The 27,708-nt window shown below is 39.3% G+C and overlaps 1 protein-coding gene across 6 annotated transcripts in view; it reads left to right on the top strand.

The window, feature by feature from the left end:
* The first annotated feature begins 11,770 nt into the window (after positions 1-11,770).
* Positions 11,771-27,708, top strand: part of SGIP1 (SH3GL interacting endocytic adaptor 1) — a 219,164-nt gene continuing 203,226 nt past the window's right edge. For 3 of the 6 annotated variants that reach the window (XM_063613302.1, XM_063613304.1, XM_063613303.1), the window contains exon 1: positions 12,460-12,821. In XM_063613302.1, coding sequence (XP_063469372.1) covers positions 12,812-12,821 — 10 coding nt within the window. In that variant the 5' untranslated portion in view covers positions 12,460-12,811. Of the gene's footprint in view, positions 11,879-12,459; positions 12,822-27,708 lie in introns of those variants that run through there. The other 3 variants (XM_055233548.2, XM_063613309.1, XM_055233552.2) reach the window with 3 other exon arrangements.

Raw genomic sequence — 27,708 nt, 5'->3', positions numbered from 1 at the left:
GGGTGTTCCATAATTCAGAGTTCATCCTCTGCACACTGATACCACACTGCAAACACAAATCATTCTAGGCTTCACCTGCTGTTTGGAATGAGTGCAATCCCTAACATTCTTTCCAGCTTTTGTCAGGGTAGGTTCACAACCAGAGCAGTTGAAGCTAAAGATGAAAGATATCAATGATGCGGGTTCAAAGAAACTGAAAAAGGCATGGCCTGACAATGGGGCTACAAATATAGTCAGAGTTATTATAGATCAGAACCATAGCACAAAGCTTATCACCCATAATATTAAATTAACATACTGAATTATAATCAGCTAACGCCTTAATGAAATTAGCAATCACTACATTGCTTTGCTTCACAAAGAGAATATATTTCTCATCTCAAATCCATTTCTCAAGTCCACTCTATGCATCCAATTTAGAGTGTAGAGTTTCGCACATAATAGAATTTATATCCCTGTCACTATTTATCAAGCAACCCTGAAATTGAAATGCTTTATTCAGCAAGACCTTTCTCTTATTCCATTTTATGGGTCTAATAACTTGGTTTAATTGTCAACTGTAAAAGAGATAAGATGAGAGAACTTAGTAATTTGTCCCTTTTATGTTAGAAATATTTCACCATGGCCTAGATCCAAGGAGATGAGTAACTAGGGGCACAACAATTTCTTAAAGAAGGAAAAAAAGCAATTGTATAAGCATCTCCGATATTTTGGGCATAAACCCTAAGCCATTCCAAATCTTTAAAGCCTTAGGTGAATAGGTCGCATGATTAATATTATAGCTTTAATATACATATTGATCCATTTAAATTCTCAGGCTTCAACGAATTTTGTCGTACTATTCATACTGTTAGTAGATTCTGAAATGAGTTGGGCTGGATATTGTTCTTGTTCTTGTTCTGTACAATAATCACAAAACCTAAAAGAAGCAATTGGAGTTTATTTCTACTGGACAGTGCACATGCAAGTGTGTTTATCAGCTGAGATTGAGCATTAAAGCACTGCACATGCACGTGTGATAGGCCTGATTACAGTAGAAGCCCCCAAGGCTCCTCCTACCTTTCTCTGCTCCAGTGCCCCCACCTTGAATGGGATCTGTTGACAAAGCCCCTTCTGGACAGTTGCTGACAGGCACAAGGAGCTTATGGGTTTTGAATGGAAAGGATTTGCTAAATAAAGCTTCAATCCAAACTTCACCCCTCCCTTCCAGAGGTCAAGGCACTGAAGTTCTTGGTAGCTATGGCAATTACAAGGTGAACCAATGAATTATTGACATCTTACGGTTTGCTACTTGACACTTATCCCCAGTTAAATGCGGTTAGAAAATTAAGTTCATGCAATTATATTTTCAAAATGAAAATACAGAGCGAGAAAGCTTTTTTTTTTTAAAAAAAGTAGCTATATAATTAAAGATGGTACTGCCTCTGCAGTTCATTGCCAAAGACTGATTATCTCCTAATCTAAATGTCAACACACTAATCTTTTGAAATTAAGTGTACCAAGAGTCAAGACTCTTTTACTTCTAGGAGTTAATTCTATATAACCTAAGTTCCTCAGCTAATATGATATGTTATGTATTCAAATGTCTTTTATTTCCTTTTGATTTTTTTCCCCTAGCATATGATTTATTTAGTTTGTAATGGTCATTAAAAAGAAGGTAGTGGATACCAGTGAAAAACACTATTTTAGGACGGCAATGGCCTTCTTTGGGCTTGATTCTTAAAAGAAATTATGTTATTTTATGATATTCTGATTATTCTCTAACTTCATCCATATCTTCGAACTAAGCTGAACCACTGACCTCTTATTTTCGCTAGTGACCTTGAAAAAGAAAAGAACTTCAGGTCTCACAGAGCTCTTTCAAAGTAAATGGTCTTAAATGACTTCACTTCCATTGTCTCTCACTCTCTAATCCACTTTTTGTACTGTCTGACTTGCAACTTCTTGGCTTTATCTCCCATTTCTAGCATTTCATTTGCTTCCTGCATATGCTTACAGGTCTCAATATTAATGATTTTTGAACTTTAGTACTTCCTGGAATGGACTGAATCATTTAAGACTCCTTTTCAAGTGACAGATAGCCAAGTTAAATTTGCTTGAGCAAAATGGAAAAGTTATTGGTTACTGCTATGGATACAATGTCTGTGTCCTGTCAAAAATTCATGCTGAAATTTAATCTCCAATGTAGTAGTATTAAGAGATTGGGCCTCATTAATTTTTTGAAGTGTTTTTTGTGTCTCTAGAATCCAGGAGCTGGTTTTTTGAAAAGATCAACAAAATTAATAGACCGCTAGCGAGACTAATAAAGAGGAAAAGAGAGAAGAATCAAATAGATGCAATAAAAAATGAAAAAGGGGATATCACCACTGATCTCACAGAAATACAATCTACCATCAGAGAATACTACAAACACCTCTATGCAAATCAACTAGAAAATCTAGAAGAAATGGATAAATTTCTCGACAAATACACCCTCCCAAGACTAAACCAGGAAGAAGTTGAATCTCTGAATAGACCAATAACAGGCTCTGAAATTGTGGCAGTAATCAATAGCTTACCAACAAAAAAGAGTCCAGGACCTGATGGATTCACAGCCGAATACTACCAGAGGTACAAGGAGGAACTGGTACCATTCCTTCTGAAACTATTCCAATCGATAGAAAAAGAGGGAATCCTCCTTAACACATTTTATGAGGCCAGCATCGTCCTGATACCAAAGCCTGGCAGAGACATAACCAAAAAAGAGAATTTCAGACCAATATCCTTGATGAACATTGATGCAAAAATCCTCAGTAAAATACTGGCAAACCGAATCCAGCAGCACATCAAAACGCTTATCCACCATGATCAAGTGGGCTTCATCCCTGGGATGCAAGGCTGGTTCAACATACGAAAATCAATAAATGTAATCCAGCATATAAACAGAACCAAAGACAAAAACCACATGATTATCTCAGTAGATGCAGAAAAGGCCTTTGACAAAATTCAACAACCCTTCATGCTAAAAACTCTCAATAAATTAGGTATTGATGGGACGTATCTCAAAATAATAAGAGCTATCTATGACAAGCCCACAGCCAATATCATACTGAATGGGCAAAAACTGGAAGCATTCCCTTTGAAAACTGGCACAAGACAGGGATGCCCTCTCTCACCGCTCCTATTCAACATAGTGCTGGAAGTTCTGGCCAGGGCAATCAGGCAGGAGAAGGAAATAAAGGGTATTCAGTTAGGAAAAGAGGAAGTCAAATTGTCCCTGTTTGCAGATGACATGATTGTATATCTAGAAAACCCCACTGTCTCAGCCCAAAATCTCCTTAAGCTGATTAGCAACTTCAGCAAAGTCTCAGGATAAAAATTCAATGTACAAAAATCACAAGCATTCTTGTACACCAATCACAGACAAACAGAGATCCATATCATGAGTGAACTCCCATTCACAATTGCTTCAAAGAGAATAAAATACCTAGGAATCCAACTTACAAGGGATGTGAAGGACCTCTTCAAGGAGAACTACAAACCACTGCTCAATGAAATAAAAGAGGATACAAACAAATGGAAGAATATTCCATGCTCATGGGTTGGAAGAATCAATATCGTGAAATTGGCCATACTGCCCAAGGTAATTTATAGATTCAATGCCATCGCCATCAAGCTACCAATGACTTTCTTCACAGAATTGGAAAAAACTACTTTAAAGTTCATATGGAACCAAAAAAAGCCCGCATCACCAAGTCAATCCTAAGCCAAAAGAACAAAGCTGGAGGCATCACGCTACCTGACTTCAAACTATACTACAAGGCTACAGTAACCAAAACAGCATGGTATTGGTACCACAACAGAGACATAGATCAATGGAACAGAACAGAGCCCTCAGAAATAATGCCGCATATCTACAACTATCTGATCTTTGACAAACCTGACAAAAACAAGAAATGGGGAAAGGATTCCATATTTAATAAATGGTGCTGGGAAAACTGGCTAGCCATATGTAGAAAGCTGAAACTGGATCCCTTCCTCACACCTTATACAAAAATTAATTCGAGATGGATTAAAGACTTAAATGTTAGACTTAAAACCATTAAAATCCTACAAGAAAACCTAGGCAATACCATTCAGGACATAGGCGTGGGCAAGGACTTCATGTCTAAAACACCAAAAGCAATGGCAACAAAAGCCAAAATTGACAAATGGGATCTAATTAAACTAAAGAGCTTCTGCACAGCAAAAGAAACTACCATCAGAGTGAACAGACAACCTACAGAATGGGAGAAAATTTTTGCAACCTACTCATCTGACAAAGGGCTAATATCCAGAATCTACAATGAACTCAAACAAATTTACAAGAAAAAAACAAACAACCCCATCAAAAAGTGGGCGAAGGATATGAACAGACAATTCTCAAAAGAAACATTTATGCAACCAAAAAACATATGAAAAAATGCTCATCATCACTGGCCATCAGAGAAATGCAAATCAAAACCACAGTGAGATACCATCTCACACCATTTAGAATGGCCATCATTAAAAAGTCAGGAATCAACAGGTGCTGGAGAGGATGTGGAGAAATAGGAACACTTTTACACTGTTGGTGGGACTGTAAACTTGCTCAACCATTGTCGAAGTCAGTGTGGTGATTCCTCAGGGATCTAGAACTAGAAATACCATTTGACCCAGCCATCCCATTACTGGGTATATACCCAAAGGACTATAAATCATGCTGCTATAAAGACACATGCACACGTATGTTTATTGCGGCACTATTCACAACAGCAAAGAGTTGGAACCAACCCAAATGTCCAACAACGATAGACTGGATTAAGAAAATGTGGCACATATACACCATGGAATACTGTGCAGCCATAAAAAATGATGAGTTCATGTCCTTTGTAGGGACATGGATGAAGCTGGAAACCATCATTCTCAGTAAACTATTGCAAAGACAAAAAACCAAACACCGCATTTTCTCACTCATAGGTGGGAACTGAACAATGAGAACTCATGGACACAGGAAGGGGAACATCACACTTTGAGGACTGTTGTGGGGTTGGGGGAGGGGGGAGGGACAGCATTAGGAGATATACCTAATGCTAAATGACAAGTTAATGGGTGCAGCAAAACAACACGGCACATGGATACATATGTAACAAACCTGCACATTGTGCACATGTACCCTAAAACCTAAAGTATAATAATAAAAAATAATAATAATAATAATAATAAAAGAGATTGGGCCTTCAGTAAGTGATTAGGCCATGAGGGCTCCTCCCTCGTGAATGAGATTAAGGCCTTTATAAAAGAGGCTCCACACAACATTCAGCCCTTTTGCCCTTGCACCTCTTTTGTCATCTGAGATACAGCGTTGCCTCTGGAGGATGCAACAACAAGGCACCATCTTGGAAGCAGAGACTAGGCCCTCATCAGACACGCAACCTGCCAAAGCTTTGATCTTGGACTTCCCAGCCACCAGAACTGTGAGAAATAAATTACTGTTGTTTATAATCTACCCAGTTTATAGCATTTTGTTACAGTAATCAAACAGACTAAGACATGTATAATGTACATACATACATAAATGTTTATATACATAGTATAGAGATTAACATAATGAAGGTTTAGTTCTCACACATTCAAAGTCTGATGAGGACCAGGCAGCTCTCTGAAATTTGGAAGGGGAAGAAATGTGTGGAGAATATGCAGGATGTTTGTAAAGGCCAGGCCTGAAAAATTCCACTGGCCTTAATTTAGTCATATGACCCCATCCAGCTGCAAGGAAGGCTGACAAATACAGTTTTCCTGTGTATCCAGATGGAGAAAATGGTGTGATGAGCACGTACCACTGTCTCTGACACAATTTTATTTCTTTTTCTTCCTAATATTTTGGCTAGCATCCACAAATTAGTATTAAATATTAAATACCGGTGATGATAAAGAACAATTGTCTTATTTTTTATTTTTGTTCTTGATAATGAAAATGTTTTCATTATGTTTCCATTTAAAAAATGGCCAATTTGGGGTCAAGATATGTATATTTTACCATCCTGGGGAAGTTTTATATCTCTTTCTTTATTAAGATTTATTTATTTAATGAGTGATATAAGTTGAAATTTATCAAATATCTTTTTGGCAAAAATGAAGATAATTATATAAGTTTCTTTTTAAAAGCTTAATATTGTAAATTATATTAGTAGACTGTTAATGTTGAATTATTTTTCTTACTTTTAAAGTCTAATGTAATATACAGTGTTCTTGAAAAGCTCTATTGTGTTTGCTGTCATTTATTTCAATTTTTGTATCAATATATCAATATTCATAAGTAAGATTGAGCTATAGTCTATTTTTAATTCTTTTTGTCATGTTTTATAATTCATAAGTTGAAGCTTTATGGAGCTTTTTCTCTTTTTCCAGTTTCTTGAGCTGTCAAAATTGCATCAGAGAGATTTGGTTCTCCAAAGAAAGAAAGAATTCCACTATGCTTGGGCCAGTTGCTGTTGTTGTAGGTTTATGCTTCAAGCACGTAGCCACTGGGCTATCAATGTTCAATCTTGGCAGTAGCCATTATATCACTGCTTATAGCTATAACATTTTTAAATGTTTAATGAGAAATGTTTTTATTACTTCCATGCACTCTTTCTGGCTCTCAGTATGCTCTTTTATCACAGCAATCTGCTCTTATTTATTGCTGCTGTATCTCTGAAATTATATCAAAACTAAAAAACAGATTTTTTGAAAAATGCCTCTCAAGTTCTCCACATTTGCTCTGCCTCAGTGGGGACATTTCCTATGCTTCAGTGAGCTGTAGTTATTTTCCTTCTCTTTTGAAACTGTTGATTTTTCTCATAGCTTCAGTTGTTACTGCTTATCTTTATCAATGTAGGTCTAGATTAAGCAGTACTCCCAGCTGATATAAATTCCTTCAGCACTCATGTAGGTATGGACACATGGCTCTTGGGATGCTCATAGTCCAATGGGTGAAAAGCATACAAGGGCATGTCTTGTCTTTGGCATAAGTGGGCCGGCACATAGAGTCTTCCCCCCAGGGAAACAGGAGCATGACTACAGGGTCTGCTGGTTTCTCTCTGGATCCAATCATATTACGGGTTCTGTTTACCATAGAAACTTGTATATATATATATATACACACATACATACATACATACGTAGGCACAGTAGTGAGCATACGACTAAGTCCAATGTAAGTTTTGGTTTAAAAAAAATCTATCATGAGAACTCATCAACATGGCCCCCAATGACTGGTTTGAAAAGTGAACAATGATCCAAGCCAGGTCAATCACAGTCCTTCCCTGGAAGTTTTTTGAAGGAGATCTAACCTAGTAAATCTGTGAAGAGGTGAGCTTAGAGGATGCTAATGGTCAGGCCCGATCGTGTGGAGAAAAATTAGTAAGAGAAAAGGAGATGACATGCTGGGAGAGACAGAGAGAGTTCTGAGTACTTGGTTCAGGTAACAAAATTTCCTGGATTGTCCTGGTTCTTGCTTTCCCTCAGCTGTTCAGTTCTTGCTATAGTTCTATGAGCTACCTCAATAAATTCCATTTTTGCCCATGTTAGTTCAAGTTGGAGTTCTTTTATTTTAGCCAAGAATAGAGTAACTATGGGAACACACACACACACACACAAATATATGTATCTCTTTTTCATCTATATCATCTCATGGAATTCCAATTTTTCGGTCTTGCCAATTTCCAATATTTGGGCAATATATTTTTCCTTCTACCTTCACTGAATTACCTCAGTGGGGATAGCAAAAGGGGCAGAGTCAATTGTCATGTTAAGAGCACTACCTGATTTTTAATGATGGCCATCATTAAAAAATCAGGAAACAACAGGTGCTGGAGAGGATGTGGAGAAATAGGAACACTTTTACACTGTTGGTGGGACTGTAAACTAGTTCAACCATTGTGGAAGTCAGTGTGGCGATTCCTCAGGGATCTCGAACTAGAAATACCATTTGACCCAGCCATCCCATTACTGGGTATATACCCAAAGGACTATAAATCATGCTGCTATAAAGACACATGCACACGTATGTTTATTGCGGCACTATTCACAATAGCAAAGAGTTGGAACCAACCCAAATGTCCAACAACGATAGACTGGATTAAGAAAATGTGGCACATATACACCATGGAATACTATGCAGCCATAAAAAATGATGAGTTCGTGTCCTTTGTAGGGACATGGATGAAACTGGAAAACATCATTCTCAGTAAACTATCACAAGGACAAAAAACCAAACACCGCATGTTCTCACTCATAGGTGGGAATTGAACAATGAGAACTCATGGACACAGGAAGGGGAACATCATGCTCTGGGGACTGTTGTGGGGTGGGGGGAGGGGGGAGGGACAGCATTAGGAGATACACCTAATGCTAAATGACGAGTTAATGGGTGCAGGAAATCAACATGGCACATGGATACATATGTAACAAACCTGCACATTGTGCACATGTACCCTAAAACCCTAAAGTATAATAAAAAAAAAAAAAAAAAAAAAAAAAGAGCACTACCTTGGAGATACACAAACACATATACAAATCTGGATCCATATTTTAATGCTAATTTTCTTTCCTCCTTTCTTTGTGACTCAATTCTCATTGTCTTCTTTCTCTTTCTAAAATATAAACAAAATTCCCCTTAAACCTAAGATTGGGAGATAGTGAAGAAGCTCAGCTTTTATAGTAGGGATGTAATAAGATTTCATTCTGAAACACTATGTAATCAGCCATTACTACCATACAAATGTTATTTTAGAAAAAATGTTGAATGTCTAGTGACTTCAGCAATTTAGTTTTTGGTCTTGGACCAGTCATAAGTACTATATCAGAGCCTGGCATGATCTGGGTTGACATTCACATCCTGAGCTGAACTCCTGAGCAATTCTTGCACTTTGATGCAAGTCAGTTATTTACCCAATCTTTTCCATATACCATTTGACTTTCATTTCAGAATTGCAAAAAGTATTCAATGGTTTTGGAGGCTAGATATTCTCCTTTGCCCCTGCCGGCAAGCAAAAACTATACTATGAAGTGATAAAATTTGAACCACAACCTAAAGTATTATCTTTGTTCTTGATCAAAACAATTTTTTGTTTTCAAAAACCTGTGAGAGGCCGGGCACGGTGACCCACACCTGTAATCCCAGCACTTTGGGAGGCCGAGGCTGGTGGATCACTTGAGGTCGGGAGATCGAGACCAGCCTGGCCAACATGGTAAAACCCCTTTCTACTAAAAATACAAAAAAAAAAAAATCAGGTGGACATGGTGGGGCATGACTGTAATCCCAGCTACTCAGGTGGCTGAGGCAGGAGAATAGCTTGAACCCGGGAGGTGGAGGCTGTAATGAGCCAAGATCTCACCACTGCACTCCAGCCTGGGCAACAGAGTGAGACTGTCTCAAAAAAAAAGAAGAAAAGGAAAAAAAAAACCTGCGAGAAAACACCACAATTAGGATAATCTCTTTTGATTATATATTTGAGCAAATTTTATTGAAACAGAACTTCATTCATTGGCTGTTCTATTGGATGTGCTATTGATAATAGCATCTTCTTTTTAAAGGATAAAATACACACAACTGATGAAGTTGCGGTGAAGTTTAGTCTTTGGGATTAGCTTCACCACCATTAAATACACATCCCTTTCTGACAACATCTACAAACTTCTGCTTTTCCTATAAATAGTCATTGGCCAAAAGAATCTTTCCATTGACTTGCTGTCTCTAGATAGTTGCTGCAAGTCTAAAATAAACTTGAAGTGTACCCATACCAAATCTATCTGAGAGGATTGCTCTAACACGCTGTAAAACTTACATTGGGAGGAAGAAGGCAGGCAGCCTGGGTTTCTCTGCCTTTCCCTTACATCCTAACAATGACCCCCACTCCTGCACCTCAGTGCTTGCACTCACCTCCAGATTTTACATGATACTTTTTTCTTACTTTCAACTCCCTATATTCTTTAGAACTACCACTTCAAGTCCATTCCAATTAATTTCTGAACTCTGAAATTTCACCTCTGTAAAAAAAAAAAAAAAAAAAGTCTTTCCTAATTAACCTCATTTGATTCTGATTTCCTACTTAGCAGCCTTTCGGAAATCTCCAACATGTTACATCTTTGGATGCATCACCTGGTCTTTCACTAACTTCTCCTCTGTGCATTTGGTACAACTCCCAGTTGGCTGCAAACTTCTTTGATGCATCTGCCAAGCCCTTTGGTAGTAATAATACTAATACTAAGAAGCTAACATGCAGGTCTTATTATGCTCCAGACAAAATGCTAAGTAATTTAATAGCAAAGTATTTGAATACTGTCTGGCACATAGTAAGCCATTAATGCAGGTTTGTTATTATTACCATTTATAGCCCAATTAACTTGGCATTATTATTCTCTCCATTTCAAGATAAGAAAACTGTGAGGCACAGAGAATTACATAAATTGCTCAGAGTCACAGAGCTCATTATGTGGCACAAACAAAACTTAGTGCGCATCTGTTTGACAGGAATACCCATCAATGTTCTTAATCATTACAAAAAATTTGCTAAACACACACACACATGCACACACACATACACACACACACAAATCAATCCTTTTTACAATAATACCCTTCCAGTTTTCAGAGCAGTGTAAGTTGTACTCAAGGGAGGTTTTACTTAGGAATTCGTTCCCCTTTTAAAATTTAACTGTCTTAGAGACATAAGAAAAAAGTCACAAGTATTTGTATCTCCCTGGAGATTTTCATTTTAAAATTTAGAGGCCACTGAAGTATGTGTCCTTAGGGAGAACAATGGGTTTTTCAAAACTTCTAAGTTTCTAAGGAGCTGTGTTTTGCTTTTTAACTATGAATATGCTACTTCAGCCAGTCATCAGTACGTCATATTTGCTTCGGTAGAAAGAGCTAGGCCATGTCCAGGGCTGAGCAGTAGAAAAAGTTCATGAGTATATTGCTAATATAAATGATTAATAATACATTACAGGCTGAACCCTGATCATACCGTGCATCTTCTTCCAGTTATTTTGAGTACATTTACATCTGATGCTCACAACTGCTCTCTATTGTAACAGCTTTTCTCCTGGTCATACTGTGAGATTATACAGGGAGAAATGCCCACTTCTGATGTTTTCTTTCCTGAGTTCTAAAGAAGGCTTTCCCTTTCCTCCCATCTCCTTTCCTTTTTCTCTGCCTTCTCCCTCTCATAGGCTGCCCTGCCCTTTTCTTCCTTCGCTGTCTGAGCTTTCTTGAAGGGAACCAAGGGTCCTAGATCCCCCAGGCCTGGGCCCTTCTGAAAGGCTCCAGGGTCTCTGGAGAGCAGTCAGGTGACAGCCTGAACCCAACCAGGCCCAGTGACATAACTTCCCACTTAGGCAGCTGCACAGCGCCCAGATCCCATCCCTGGAAGCTTCAAAACCCAGGGCTCCGCCACAATCAGGCACAACTGCCTCCCTCCAGGTTTCCACTTGGGTGAATGAGTAGGCTTGAAGGCGACTCCAGATGCAGGAGGCGCGTCGAGGAGAAACGTGTCATTTAGGAGAAAGTTTGTTTCCTACAGAGACTGCAGTTGGCAGCTGCAGCCCCAGTCGGTTGCGAGAAAAGCTTCCCACCTGGGGAAGCGAGGCAGCTCCCGTGTGCGCTCGGCGGGGAGGACGCGGTGGCGGGGGGACTCGAACTCGGTCTTCGAAGGGCGCCCTGCAGGGTCCCGTCTGTAGCCCGGACGGCGGGCCCAGGTTGGAGTGGGAGGGAGCCGGCGTGCACAGCTGTCTTTGGTCGGGCTCAGGCTTCCGCTCCCTGCCTGCTCCCCTTTCCAGCCTCCCGCCCCAGAAACGATCTCGAGCGTTGCCAGTTTGATTCCAGAGCCCCACTCGGGTGAGTTCTTTTGTTTCTTTGTTTTAATGACAGTTCTCAGCCCTTCAGCATGTCATGCGCAATTAATTCCCTGGCTCTCACGAAGGCAGCTGGGGTGAAATTTCTTCTGCATCATCCTTTTGGGGATAATTGTTTATGATGTGACGTCAGTCGGATTGATTTTTCTGTCTTGAATGAAGGGTGGGAGGGGAGAGAGAGAGACGCACAGATGTGCACGGAGGCCACAGACACTGACATTTGGAATTCCTTCAGGGTAAAAGGACACCGGAATGGGAGCTTAAAAGTATGTTGCTAAGATTTCAGGCTGCACGGAATTATTAAGTTTTTCTTAAAAAAAAAAAAAAGAAAGAAAGAAAAAGAAAAGAACCCCCTCCGCAGCGAGCCACTTAGGTGCTCCTTTCACGCCAGAGTCCCCTGTTAAGGTGGCAGCCCTTGATAACTAATCTCGGGCACCCAGCCGCTGCTGTAAGCTTAAGGAGACGACGAGGAGGGGCGGGGGAAGTGCGTCACCAGGTGGGGAAGGGGCTGTATATTTGGTGACAAGCGGGAGGCGATGGGGGTGGAGGGGAATGGGGACGGGAAATAGGTTCTGTGTGCTCTCCGGCGGTATTGTGTCAGGAGATGCAGGCTGGCTACCATGTGACGCGGTCCAAAGCTGAAGGGATTGGCCGAGGCAGCGCAGGCGGTGCACTCGGCCGGCTTGCCGTTCCTCTCCCTTTCTCTCAGCATCTTCCTGGTAGCCTGCCTGTAGGTGAAGCAGCACCAGCAGCATCCATGGCCTGTCTTTTGGCTTAACACTTATCTCCTTTGGCTTCGGCAGCGGATGGAATAGACCTCAGCAGCGGCGTGGTGAGGACTTCGCTGGGACCTGGAATCCTATCCTCCTGTGTTTTTTCAGACTCCTTGGAAATTAAGGAATGCAATTCTGCCACCATGATGGAAGGTAGGATGCTTTCTGCTGTGGTTGACTGGCTTCAGGCAAGGTTTGGGCAGGACAGCATTAAAGAATATGTGCAGCCAGTGTATGTGGCGGTTCTAGAACCTGGTTGCCAAGGTTTTGCAAGCAGAAATGCTGCAGTTTGCTTGCAGTGGATCTGGGCTCAGACTAATGGAATCAAACCACAGGGCTGCTGCCTAGCTCAGAACCTACAGAGCTCCCAGCTCCTTTGAGAGAGAAAAGCCTAAAGTGTTTGCAGGCAGCTGAGATGGAGCTAGGAAAGAGCTTGCAGAGCAAATAAGTTGAGCAAGAAGATAAGGTTTTCTGTTCTGGGTTCCTGGGACTACACTGATTAAACATTTACAATGGAAACTTGTTTTCTGAAATTGACATTAGACAGGAGACGTCATTAACAGAGTTATCCATACAGACATTTTCAGTGAACTGTTTAAAATTATAAAAATTCTCATAAGGTATTTTTATCTCTGCTGTTTACATCATATTATTGGGATGGGGAGGGCAGCAAATTTGGTCCATAAACTGTAGTTGTATGAGAATGTCATTGCCACAGAATGAAAAATATAAGGAAAATATCCGGGCCTCTTGCCTCCTGATTCGGGGTCTTATCAGGTTAAAAAAGAATTTTGTGCTCCCTAAATGCTTTCCCTGTCCAATGGTTTTTAGCCAAGTATCAAATGATTATTTGCTGATGATCTTTTTGCATATTCAATATTGAGTGTCAGGAGGAACTTTCCCTGGGGAGATGCTGTTTAAACTATATTTTATTCTGCTAAATTACCCTTCCCAGCCTGAAACTGTGACAGCCAAGATTGTCTCAAAAAACAGCAAGCTGATCAGGAAAGAAGCAAGCAGCTCTATGCAAGCATTGATTTTCTGTTTTCACACTATAGGATGGTGCAAAACTCCTGGCCTTTCCTAAGATGACAGGCAGAAATTTGTCCCCAGCCTGGATTTCACAATGCAGAATTGAGTGCATAATGGGTCTCAAATCAGCCATGAAAATGGCAGAGAGGCCACCTCTTAAAGCCAGGGTTTGTCCTACGGATTTTAACTATTCCTTAGAAATTTACCAAAATGGAATAAGAGGAGGAAGATTTCATAAAAACAGCAGTGTAGCCTGTACTTATTTGGCAGAAATGAATTCTTTTTGCTCCCCCTGTCATCATGTCAAACATTGTTCATGTGATTTGGGGGAGTGAAGAATTCTAGAGTCAAAACCCACAGATTTTCGAAGATAGCCTTAAAAGAGAGATTGGGTAGGATTTTGTTATGGAGCTGAGTCTTGTTTGCAAAAGGCTCTCAAGCTAGCCCTTTAAATCCAGGCCTAAATAAATTGAGATTGCTAACACTCTCAGATTAAATCATTTTCATTAATTCAAATGGATTTAATCTTTGAATAACAAGGCAAGACAAACAGAAAGAGTATTATTTATGCACTTTTCAATTAAAAGCTCATGTGGATTATCTTCTTCAGAAAAAATATCTTGCCTGTAGATGTACTGTATTTCTCCAGCTCAATTTCATATAGCATGTCTTAAAAATGCATCTGCACACATTCTGATTAGATTTCAGTCTTGCATAGAGAATTGGGTGCTCTTTCTTATCACTTCTTGCCTTGCAAACCATGACACTAAAGTATCTTTTTTGAAGGTTGTAACATTTTTTGATGCTCATTAATGATTCTCCTGGTAATATGGCCTATTGTGCCAACCAAGAATGTCAGTTCAAAGCCCTGTGATAAGCTTATCCAGGCTGCCTAAACCAAAATGAGAACTGCAACAAAGACTTGTGCTGGAGCTGAATTAGCACTATTGCTCTGGGTTTGCCAAATTTATCTAATGAAGGATGTTATCTTAGCACTGGTATGAATTAGAGGTTATACTATAGATACAGTTGTCTTTCACCAGCTCTTTTGCAAGAGAAATTGGACAGGTGTTCCCACTGGCTTAAGTAGCTAAATGAAATTAACATTTATTTCTACCCATAGCTCCTACTTAAATGTTCTTAAGCCTTATTATCTTCATAGTTCAGTGACCTTAGAAAACCAAATAGGAGCTTAACCAAAAATCAATTTGCTATCAGTTGCCTTCCAAGTTAGTTGACAGTCTTTTTGGCAATATACATTCATGTTTCTGGTATTGCATGGCAGAATTTCACCTCTGAATTGCTCTTATTCTGAAGGTGTGGTATATAATTATTATTTGCACTTAACTCATCTCTAGAGATTGCCAGGCTCTGTACATCTACCACAATAACCTTGGAAAGATAAGGAACCTCATAAAAGGCACCCCAAATTTGTCATGGCAGCTCTTTGTTGAAACATTAGTGGACTCTGAGAATGTGCCACCAAAACAGCTAGTTAAAATCATATTTCTTCTCAACTAGTGTGTCTCACACAAACACATTTCTGGAAAGGAAGAAAACATATATTTGCACTTGTGTGTATGTACATTTCTATATTGCCAAAGTGTTTTAGTCTGCTGCTCAGAAAAAGCATGGCCATGGCAACTTTTCAAAGGCACTTCTCTACTTTGTGTAAAGCAAGAGTAAACAAATATTCAGCAGAATGGGTCATAGTAAACTACGTTTTGTTTGTGTGGAACAGGATATAGGCTCCATTCATTCAATGCCTATTGGAAGTCCATCCAATCATAGATGATAAATGTTACTACCTCCTCAGTGATCCTAATTTCATGGAAGTCAACGAAATAATTCCCCAGGGACCACAAGCAGGTGATTAGTAGTTTGTGGATCCATGGTTCTTTTAACATATTTTAATTAAAAAACATATTTTAAGGGACTTGATTTGTTGCTTCCTGCATACTTTATCTTTTGGCAGTGGTTGGCATTGAGTTGTTTCTTTTCTGAAGAAAGCCACATTATCTGGAGCCTTCTGTAGTATAAATGTGATGGGAAAGATGATGAGCAAAGGGAATTATTAACTAAGGAGTGTACGTATTGGCTAAGCTTACAATGAAGTCTATGTGGTTAGGGCAACTATTCAAGGACTATTTTTTGATATATTATCATTAAAGTTTGAAAATGGCATTCTTTAGCTATCCTTTCTAAGATAACTGGAACTAAGTCAGAGTTTCTTGGGCTGTCTATTCGTGAGGGTGTCTAGAAAGTACTTTCCTTGTTCACGTAGGCCCAACTGAAGGCGTTTTGTGTTTTTAGTTCCATATTCAGGCTCTTAGGTGCTATACTAGAAAGATAAGTTTCTGGGTGCCAATGGTTTCATTTTATATGATAATTTAAAAAATTAACAAGTAAATATTTTAAGGGCTTACTGGGTTTAATTACAATATTCAGGATAATTTAATATATTTTATTATATTTACTACTCATAATAACCTGAAAATAAGTATATTGTATATACAGTGCTTTTTTCAGTCCCTTTCTACATTTCAAAAGTAAAAATAATGCATTGAGGCAAAAAAATGGTGGAGTGGAATTTGAACCTACATCCGTTTAACCACAAAGCTCATGTTTTTGACCTTCTAGGAACCTCTTAGTTTCGCTTTGCATCAGGCTGGGCATGTTAACCTAATTGAAAAATAGGCTGTAGTGCCTTTTGGTGCATATTCTGTGTGTCTCTGTTTTAAATATGAATATTCACAGAACTATACTCTTTTATTTCTTATTAATGCCTTTTATGTCCAAAATCATTATTTTAAAAATTTTGCATAATTGAAGAGTAACTAAACTTCTGTTGTTGCAATAAACCTTATAAACACTAAGAACTTCTTCTTTTCCTAGCTAGAAATAGAGTTTTACTAAAATAACATTTGGAAAATTCTTTGGTTTGGTCAGAAAAGAGCAAGACACCTTGAAGCTGGAGCTGTTCATTTTGTAGTTAGTTAAGAAGTTTTAAAGGGAATGCTTCTAATTTTCCTACTGATTCTCTTCTTTAAATGATGAAATTACTTTAGAAAATCTAAACATGCAGATATAAGGTTCCAATATATGTTCCATCACTTGTGTAATTTCTCATCTTCTCCAGTGTTCTGTGTCATAAAGAACCTCTTTAGATATATATGTTCCCATCCAAATGTCAGGGGTCAACTTTAAACTTCTAAAAAGAATATGGAGTCTTTAAAAAAATTAAATTAGATAAACCATGCTAGAAGACTCTGGATCATTCTTTCTGTTGGATGGAGCACATACACTATCCATGTTCCAAATAAACAAGGTACAGGAAGTTACCAACTCACAATCTTTATGTTCCTGAAAGTTTGTTTGTGAGTTGGTTACTTGGAGCATGTTTTCCCATTGGAATAATGATACAAATAATAGAGTCTCACACAAGTCCATCAAAGGCTATTAACCCAATATCTAGCTAACATACAAATATTTGCCATAAAATGTGTAAAGAACAGTATGGTTCCCATAGTAATCAAATAGAAGAAAATTATGGCATTAAATGTGTTTTTAATTTTGGATGCTGCTGTTTGAAGGAAAGAAGCTTTAACTGGAGGACAATGAAGAGCTGGAGAAAAAAATTGGATGGTATTTTTAGAATACCGTCAAATACTTTAGGTATTTTCAGAAGTTTTAGATATTCATGACACTGAATTTTTCAATTATGTTCAATTTTACTTTCATACTTGTGGCTTACCTTTTCTCAATTCCATTTTATCATACGAACTGCTTTTAAATTATGAGTAAAGTCATGATGTAAACACACAGACTGAATTAAAAGTGAGAGAGAATTTACTGAGATAATTCTAAAGGAGTTGGAAGAGAGAAAAATGATAAGGGATTATAATGAATTTGGGCTCATATGTCTGAGTAAGTCCCATTTGGAGAAATTAACTGAATAAGAAAGAGGTCATAGGTAGAACAGAATTGAGGAACATAGTAAAAGCAGGAAAAAGTAGGGTGTGAGGCAGAGGTATCGGGTCTTACGGGTTTGTGTGCTAACTACCAAATGTAGGTACGGGCACACAATGGCAAGCTTTCCATGGAAGAGAGACTGGGGAAGTGCATTTAGACTTGGGAAGCGATGGGCATCTATTCTTGGAACTTGTATGTTAGTTAACTACATCTGCAGGATATTAGAAAGATCTGATATTAGAAAGATATTAGGCATCTAGAATTAAATACTTCACATCACACGCCTTCCATGTTTACGAAAACTTCTATATCTTCCCATTTCTCTTAAAATCCATAGGCTACAAGACCCTGCGTGCTCTGACCTGCTGTGCCTTTTCAAGCTCATCAAATACTTCACTCACACTGAAAGCCACACCGCCTGCCTCCTGGTGTTTAGAATAAACACTTTCATGCCTCAGGGCTTTTTCTTTGCCTAAAACACTCCTTTTGCAGGTCATGGAGTTACCAATTCTCTTGTGGTCCCAGCAAAACTGCCACCTCCTCAGGCAGCCTTTGCTATCATCCTTGTCATCTCAAAGGTATATCCTGGGCTACTGAGTCTGTCTCAGCCCGCTCTCTCTCCTCAGAGCTGTTTATGGCTTTGGTTGCTTTCAGTGCATGGGCTGAATCTCTCACTCAAAGGTAAGCTCCACGAGGGCAGAAATCTGGTCTACCATATTCATCTCTGTATCTTTAGCTTTTGGCACACTATAAATACTTAACATGTTTATTAATTGAATAAGTGAACGAAACTAGATATAAATGGCTCAGATAACTGTATACTATTCATTATTAGGTATTATTTTGGGCATTATGATGGACATAAGAAAAAAATGCTCAAATGTGTATTCTCACTGGAGAAATAAAATCAATAAACATGAAACAATTAGGAAATAAGACAATATTCTGCAGTGATAAATTGTGAGAAATAGATAATATATATTGAGATGCAAAAATAAAAGAAATAGTTCATTTGAAAATAGATACTTGGGCTTGAATTGTTTTGGTGATGAGCTCCTAGGAAATGATTTCATAATGAAAAGAGGCACATTGTAGCACCACCATTCAAAGAATTCCCAGAGTCAGTTTTGTCAATATCCTGGATATGCTTTTTTTCTTTTCTCTCTTCCTTTGCCTTCCTTGCATTTCTGCCTTTCCTTTCTCTACTTTTCTCATTCTTCCATCCCACCTTTCCCTTTCTGGGTTCTCACTCCTTTTCTCTGGTTTATGGCCAAGCCTGAAAATGGTGGCTTATAAAGCCAGCAGGTTTGACTTGGAATCTGGGGAAGTATTTTTAAATAAATGAATGAATGTAAATGAGTGTAATGTTGTTCTGTGTATTTGTGTGTACAGTGGCAATGTCATGGTATATGAGATTTTTCAGATGCAAATTACTCCTGATTGAAGAATTTGTTAATCTTAGGAGCTCAATGTGTTAGCTGATTTTATGCAGTTGGGCTTTTAGTAGAAAGAACATGAACCCAGAAGTCAGACTTGAGTTTTGAGTCTAAGTGTTGCGACTGCTTGGCTGTATGCCATGAGAAAGTTACTTTACATTCCTGGGCTCTGTTTCTTTGCACACAAAATGAGATAATTGATCTGCCATACCTCTAGAACTTCCAGCTCTAACAGTCTCTGGCAATGGCTGAATGATTGGGATTCCTCACATCTACTCCCTCCAAGGTTTGAATTCTAATGATTGACTCCTTTTCCTCTCACCTCAAAATATATTCATCCCTGACACACAAATAATTGAAATGCATTACTGTCTGCCTTTTATTAGTTTAATTTTTCTCTATGTTTATTTTGCATCCACAATTTAGTTTTGTCTCTTTGCTGTACTGGAACACAAAAAGTGCATTTATGGCAACCTCTTCTGCAACTCCTAGTCTAGAGCTGTCTATTTAGTCATCCAATATTCTGTATCGAATGCACACTAGGCACTATTCTAGGTGCTATAAGCTCAGTAGTGAACAAAACAGATTAAAATGTCTGCCCATGTAGGCATCCTTTTGCAGAAGTCAGTCAGCATGAGCTTATGTGATCCATGGATCAAGTGACAGGTGAGCATTCAGAAGTCTAGCATTCAGATACCGGTTCTGTGAATGTCTTATGACAGTGCCCCTTGGGCTCATTCTTCTCACACATTTAATAAATGAATGAGTATCATGTCCTTGTCTTAGCTCACCATTCCAAACCCAGAGTTACAGCTGAGAGCTCAGCAGCAACTCTAGGCTTGAACATTTTCACAGAAAAGATGTAAATGCCATGAAAGGGTCATTCCAGGATCAAAATTACTCATCTACTCACGTTTTTTGGTGTATACCAAAAACTTTCATTTTTATTTTTGGTTCATATCCACTTCTGTTATGTGTCAGGACTAGTGTTTTAGGATTTTTGAAAACCTGTGTGGAGTTACCTATGTTTCTTTTCTTTAACAAACAATATAAGGAGGAAAATATTGAGCTCACTTAGGGCGTTGTCAAAGATTATGTGACATTTGCACATGCTTAAAAGTTTTAAAAATGCTTTATTCATCTAACAGATACACCTGGAGTGTTCCTGATATCTCAGTTGCTGTACTAGGCACAATGAAAATGACAGCAAAACACAAGGCAACAATGTCCCTCGTCTTCAGAAGCACAGAGTCTAGTATATGATACCACATTTGCATGTACATATTTTATTCGTGCCATGTCTCTGTGTGGTAGAAAGAATAAGTACAGTAATCCTCCCTTATCTGCAGAGGATATGTTCCAAGATCCCCAGCGGATGCCTGAAACTGCAGATATTACCAAACCCTATATGCATTATGCTTTTTCCTATACATATATATGAGATAAAGTTGATTTATATATACGATTATATATATACCTTCATAGGTATCAATCAATAGGTATCAGCTTTACCTATGATAATTTTACCTTTATCATAGGTAAAAGAAATTTACCTATGATAAAGTTAATTTGTAAATTAGGCACAGTAGGAGATTGGCAACAATAACTAATAATAAAATTTAGAACAGTTATAACAATCTGCTATAATAAAAGTTATGCGAATGCGGTGTCTGTCTCAAAATATTTTGTTATACAGTACGCACCTCTCTTCTGATGATGTGAGATGTTACAGTGCCTACATGGTGAGACGAAGTGGAGTGAATGACGTAGGCATTGTGACACAGTGTTAGGCTGCCATTGACCTTGAACATAAGCACTGTGATATGCAACAATATGATGACTGAGATGACTACTAAGTGACTAAGAACAGGTAGTGTAGACAGCGTGGATACACTGGACAAAGGACTGATTCATGTCCCAGACAGGATGGAGTAGGATGGCACGAGATTTCATTACACTACTCACAATGGTGTGCAATTTAAAACTTATGAATTGGTTATTTCTATAATTTTTCATTTAATATTTTCAGACCACAGTTGACTGTGGGTAACTGAACCCACAGAAAATGAAACCTTGGATAAGGAGAGACTTTTGTATTACTATCCTTATTTTAAACAGAAGGAAACTAGGGCCCACCAAGATTAAGTGACACTCAAGGTGACCACCTTACTAGTGGCAGAAACAGCGCTTATCAGCCAGGCTTGACTCCTAGTTAAGTGCTGTTTATTTGTATAATGGTGTAACTGGAAAATCTTGCTCATACCTAAAGTGTTTGGCCTAGGTCTCTGACTGGCAAGTAAACAGCAGATTGTTTAAATCTGACTGGATGTTTCAAAAGCCTTCTTCAGAACTAAGCAAGTTAATTTTATTATCAGGTCATGATCTTTCAGAACAGTCATCAACTTGAAGAAGGCCACCTCACACAGAAGGGTTTTATCCCAGTGGGCTCTTTTCAGTAGCTCTCCCTGTTTTTCTACAGTTTTCTGAGGGAGAGGGTCATGATGTGATGTCACTAGTCCAGTGGACTCTAAACTTTCACAGCTTACCTTCTACCACACATTTTATCAAAAAGCCTGGTTCCCACCAAGAACAAAAGCCCCTTTTTTCCCCTGAGAAGGACAGCTCGGTGTTCACTGATATTTTATGAAAGCTGTGGCTGTTATCATGAAAACATGATAATGTGTGCCATCATTTGAAGATTAACCAAATGGGTTCAACCTCATTTTATAGTTGCAGAAACCAAGGCCAAATGAAAAGACTTACCTAAGGATTTTTATTCTTTCTGTAACAGGACAAGTCAAAGTTTATTTTAGTAATGATTCCAAAACTGTGAATAGACAAAGACTTGGAGCCCATGGTGTCTTTCACGTTCAAAGGTGCTGAGGCTGGCTGGGTGACTGCCAAAAGACACAAATGAATGTGTCCCCAGGGTCGTCCTTCTACTGAGTACACATACAATGTGACCATTTATAGCTTTCTCCCCTGATTTTCTCAGTGAGTCAGTACAGTGTGGGGGGAAGGGCCAGGACTTGAAGAGGGACTATACCGCCTCTGTGACTGGGTGACCTTGAGTGAGTTCTGGAACGGTTGGCCTCAGCTTCCCCATTTGTAAGGTGAGAATAATGCTGGCTACCTACCTCATCGAGTCATTATGAAGAGCAAATGAAATAATAAATATACATCTGAGAGAGTGTGGTGCAGATGCCAGTTTTTTCTCAGACAATTTTCTCTCAACCTATATACCCATGATAAAGTTTAATTTATAAATTAGGCACAGCAAGAGATTGCCAACAATAACTAATAATAAAATAGAACAGTTTCCATTGTTGTATTGGGTGTTACTTGTGGATTTCTTAGCCTTTGGAGGCTAGACATTACTGCTTGCTGTTTTGCTTTTTCTGTAGATTATTGCTGTACCTCTCCTGAAGACAGGCCTTACAGATTTCTTTCTCCTCTTCACCATACTATTAAGTTACAAGCATACTCTATCATCCTTTATTCTCAATGTCCATGTGCTGGGCCACCCCTTTCTTGAACATGTACAGCATCAGTAATCAATCACAGCCATCTTTCTCCCTAGCTTTAGTATCTATCTCAACATCATATTCCAGGAAGTTCCTGTGAATTGATTGGAATTGGCACATGAGATGATATTACCTTGCATTCCTTACCACAAGCAGTTTCCCAAAGTTGAAATACAGGGAATAAAACTAGAATACAGGCCGGGCGAGGTGGCTCATACCTGTAATTCCAGCCCTTAGGGAGGCCGAGGCAGGTGGATCACTTGAAGCCAGGAGTTACAGACCAGGCTGGCCAACATGGCAAGACCCTGCCTCTACTAAAATTACAAAAAAATTAGCTGGGCATGGTGGTGCACACCTGTACTCCCAGCTAATCAAGAGGCTGTGGTGGGAGAATCACTTGAACCTTGGAAGCGGAGGCTGCAGTGAACTGTGATCATGTCACTGCACTCCAGCCTGGGCCACAGAGGGAGACTCTGTCTCAAAAACAAACAAACACACATACAAAAAACTACTAGAATATAGGTTATCTACCTGTGCACCCACCTTTACACATGCCCTTAGTGAATCACCAAAAATGACATGTCAAAAATTGCTCACAGCAGCAGTTCTGGTAACAATGGCAGGAAATGGTCTCTAAGCCCGATTGTAGGTAGAACCTTACTCCTATGCTATTGACTGTAACCATTGAATTTCTCTTAGCCTCCTTGTGCCCTAATTTGAAGAACTATGTCTACCAGGTAGCCAAGCTAGAGTCACTGCTTGGATTCATTCCTAATTCCTCCTTCCTTCCTGTCCTACATCAGTAGGTCCTTAAGATCTGTAGATTGTCTTTCCTAAGTAGCTCTTGACTCTGTTCTCTGTCTTTCATCCCCTGCTAACACATCTGATCAGACCTTGCTGCTTCCACCTTCCAATGAATCCTCCTCACAGCCACCAAAGACATCAATTTCCTCATCTGCCTTTGATTGTTTACCATGCTTCTAAGATGAAGTCCAAATGCCTTAGTGTGCTGTGCAAAGCTTTCACACACAGGCTGCCTTCAGCCTCATCTCTCACTGGCCCAGCCAGACAGAGCTCCTTGCCATTCTCTTGCCCTTGAACTTGCCATTCCTTTCCTTCTCTATATGGAAACAGTCTGTTCTGACTTTTCAAGTGGACTAAGAAAAGACTGCCTGCCCTCAGTGAAGCCTTCACATATGCAGCAGGTTGAGAATGAGAGCACTAGCTTTGGAGTCAGGCTGATCCAGCTTAAACCTGTGTGTGTGACTCTAGGGAGCTAGTGAACATGTTTCCTTCTCAGGAAAGTGGATGTGATGATAACAGTCTTTCTCATGGGTAATCTAAACATGTAAGTTTGCAAAAATTAAATCAGAAAGTGCACTTGTAGCACTTGGAGTTCTCCAGAGAGACAAAACTGAACAAATTGTGTGTGTGTGTGTGTGTGTGTGTGTACATACACACATACAGAGAGAGAGAGAGAGAGAGAGAGAGGAATTTTTAAATAAGGAATTGGCTCACATGATTGTGGGGACTGGCACAGCAAGTCCAAAATTTGTAGGGAAGGCTGGCAGGCCAGTAACTCAAGCAGGGGTTGATGGTGAAGTCTTAAGATAAAATAGTAAGCTCCCAATAAATCTTAATTACTGTTCTCTTTTAGGCATAGCACATTCTTATACCTGCTTTTTTCCTTGCTCAAAAACCAAGGACTATGCCACAGTAGAGACCACATTTTACTCACTTTAGGATTCCCAATGTGTGGCATGTGTGTAAATGCTCAATAAATACCCAGTTTTAATAAATGAATCCTGTGTAAGGATCACAAACTTTTGGTGAAAAGAGTCAAGCCACCCAGCATATGGTTATTATGAGAATTAAATGAGTTAAAATATGCAAAGCATTTCGAAGAGTATTTGGTCCATAGTAAAAGCTTATTAAATGTTAATGTCATGTGCACATCAAAGGTCCCAGTAAAGTTCCTGGATGCCAGGCAATACCCTGGATTGTGCTTCCTCTGCTCTTCCCAAAGCACCCATCTGCCACGTAGGATCACACTGGCTGAGAGCCACATTCTGGTTCCAGGAGTGTGCAGTTAATATAGTATCTCACACATGTCTGCCTGACTCCTTTAATCATTTCCTCTGATTTTAAGAGGACAGGTTTCATTGCAAAAACTTGCAAAATAAGAAGATACACAGAAGAAAATTAAATTCCCAAATAATCTCATTGTTATGAAAGAACCAACCATTACTACAGTTTGTTGAGTGCAGAACATGAACTTTGGAGACAGACAACCTGAAGTTCCTTAACCCTTGGTGATCTCATCAGCATCATAATTTGTTTTACTATTCCTCTGTCATCAAATATTTAGGCTTGATTTATATATTGAGCAAGAATTGATTAGATTAAGGAGTCTTGTGGTACGGTATGACTTCTTGGCTCCTATTTAGTAAGTTACCCTGATGAGGTGGTAAGAATTCTGCATTGGATTCTAGTCCTGGCATTGCCCCAGCCAGTTGAGTGACTTTAGACAAGGTTTCAAGACTGGGGAAAGAAAGCAAGGTAGTGAAGAGAAATTGATTTTAATTAGAAAAATTCTAATATCTCCTGGCACCTTTCTTTATTAGTTATGAGGATAAGACCAAGAATTTGCTAGGTGGGTAAGAACAGATTTGGAGTGTCCTTTCTGCAAGCCCTGACTGTGTCTATTGGGTTAAGTCATCACCTCTCTATTTTCCCATCTGTAGACTGGTAAATTACATGAGTGTTTCTGACTTTCTTACTGGGTTGAATATTGAAGCATTAAAATATTTTGAAAGCTGCAAAATTTTTATGTAAATATAATGTAGTATTAGAGCATTATTAGTTTCAGTATCTTGGAAATTCTGGAGTTGAAGAGTTGGGTTAGATATTTTGAAGGCACCAACTCATTTTAAAACTCTATGATGATGGTGGCTCACGCTTGTAATCCCAGCACTTTGGGAGGCCAAGGCGAGCGGATCATGAGGTCAGGAGATCGAGACCACGGTGAAACCCCGTCCCTACTAAAAATACAAAAAATTAGCCGGGCGTGGTGGCGGGCGCCTGTAGTCCCAGCTACTCGGAGAGGCTGAGTCAGGAGAATGGCGTGAACCTGGGAGGTGGAGCTTGCAGTGAGCCGAGATTGCGCCACTGAACTCCAGCCTGGGCGACAGAGCGAGACTCCGACTCAAAAAAAAAAAAAAAAAAAAACTCTATGATGAATCCCTGCTACAGGCAACCCCTTTCCACATATCATCAAATTTCCATGTCTACAAATGATTTTTTTTTCATTTTTGGATACCAGAAGATAAGCACCTTTCCAAATTTAATGATTTATTTAAATGGAGAAGGATATACGGAATTTTGTTAAACTGAATAAAAATATTGTTAGCAATAATGGATACATAGTGGGACAATTTAAAATGCAGTTTAAAGTGTGTTCAACTGAAATCTATCTTGGCCTCGTTACAAACCCAAATATAGTTCTGTATACAATTTCAGCAAAGTCTAATCCTCTTCATCTAAATGCCAGATCAAACGATTTCATCTGGATTTCTTCTCTCGAGTTTCCTGCTATCTTCTGTCTTCATGGCAACCCAGTTCAAGCTGGCACAATGAAGAACAGGGCTCGTTGCACTCTTGATCAAATTTTGACTAAGACACATAGGAAGTGTTGTAGTGACAGTGCAGGGCGATGAGCTAGCCAGGGGTCTAGTTGTGAGACACAGGCGAGCAAGACACATAGAGACCTTGCTGTCATGGAGCCTGAGTTCAAGTATGAGGACACAAGATTAACAAACCAAATGAATGAACAAGATCATCTCAGATTACCTGTAAAATCAGTGAAAGAGGCAAAATAGAATCATGTGGAGGAGAATGGGAGGGGTGGTGGTGAAGCCTACTTTACGTGGTAAGGGAAGGTTTTTCTGAGAAGTGGCACTTGAACTGAGACCGCTATATCTTGTGACCCATGAAGCTCTGGAACAGCATCTCAGGAGTGAAAACAGCAGGTGAAGTGCCTAGGCCTTGGTGAACTCAAGGACAAGAGGGAAGCCAGCATGGCCAGAGACCAGTGAGGAAGGGAACAGAGGCAGGAGAGAAGAACAGGAGATTCACATCAGGCATGGCTTTGTGAGCAATGGAGGTGGATCTGGAATGGATTCTGAAGCAATGGAAAGCCACTGGAGAGGGTGAAGGAGAAGGTCATGGTTTTGCTTACATCTTTAGACAATTACTTGGGTTGTCGGATGGACTTTAGTAGCTACAGATGGCATTCTAGCTTTTTTTATGTTTTATTTTTTTTTTGAGGAGGAGGAGGAGGGATTGTCTTGAATCTATGTTTGAGTAATAAATATTCTGATTTTATTTAAATTTTATGTTTATTTGTGGGAAAGCTGATGGAGATTGGAAGGGATGGTGGTGCCCTCCCCCAAGCCACTCATTAGCACCATCACTATTGAGGTCTGCAGGCTCAAAGTGAAGGTTTAATTTAGCTATTGAATAAACTCTTTCTAACCCAAACGATTCTGGCATTAGGCTTTTCCAGAGACGTGCTGACAGCTGAAAAAAATGAAGATATTAGAGATACAAGGGTATCATGCACTTTTTTTATGTACTTATTTTTAAATGGCTTTGAAGCACTTCAGTTATTTGATAGCCGTTCTGATACTGAATCAGTTTGTTTATTAGGGGGGCTTTCATCATTTCATCACTGAGGCTTTTTCTCTCTAGGCCAGATCAGAAAGATAGAAATACTTAAGGGATCTTACTGCTGACAGAGGTTGACCTCTCCATGTTTCATTTTTCTCTCCAAATGTTTCCATTAAAACATTTTGTGTCCTCTCTGAATGTCATCTACTGAGATACCTACTGTTCACCTTAACTAGATTCACCTGCACACTTCTCCAATTCATAGCCGTCTCTTCCTACCTGCAGGTGCCAAAACTTACTATGCCCTAAATTGCATTTTTACCCAAGAGGAAAATATATGCAAGGCTTCCTGTAGGCAGGAATTGTTCCTGGTCTAGTTTCCTTTGGGACAGGAACAGGCCTCTGGTT

This window comes from Symphalangus syndactylus, chromosome 19, assembly GCF_028878055.3.
Source record: "Symphalangus syndactylus isolate Jambi chromosome 19, NHGRI_mSymSyn1-v2.1_pri, whole genome shotgun sequence".
Lineage (NCBI taxonomy): Eukaryota > Metazoa > Chordata > Mammalia > Primates > Hylobatidae > Symphalangus > Symphalangus syndactylus.
This window is presented reverse-complemented; position numbering and strand designations above follow the sequence as displayed.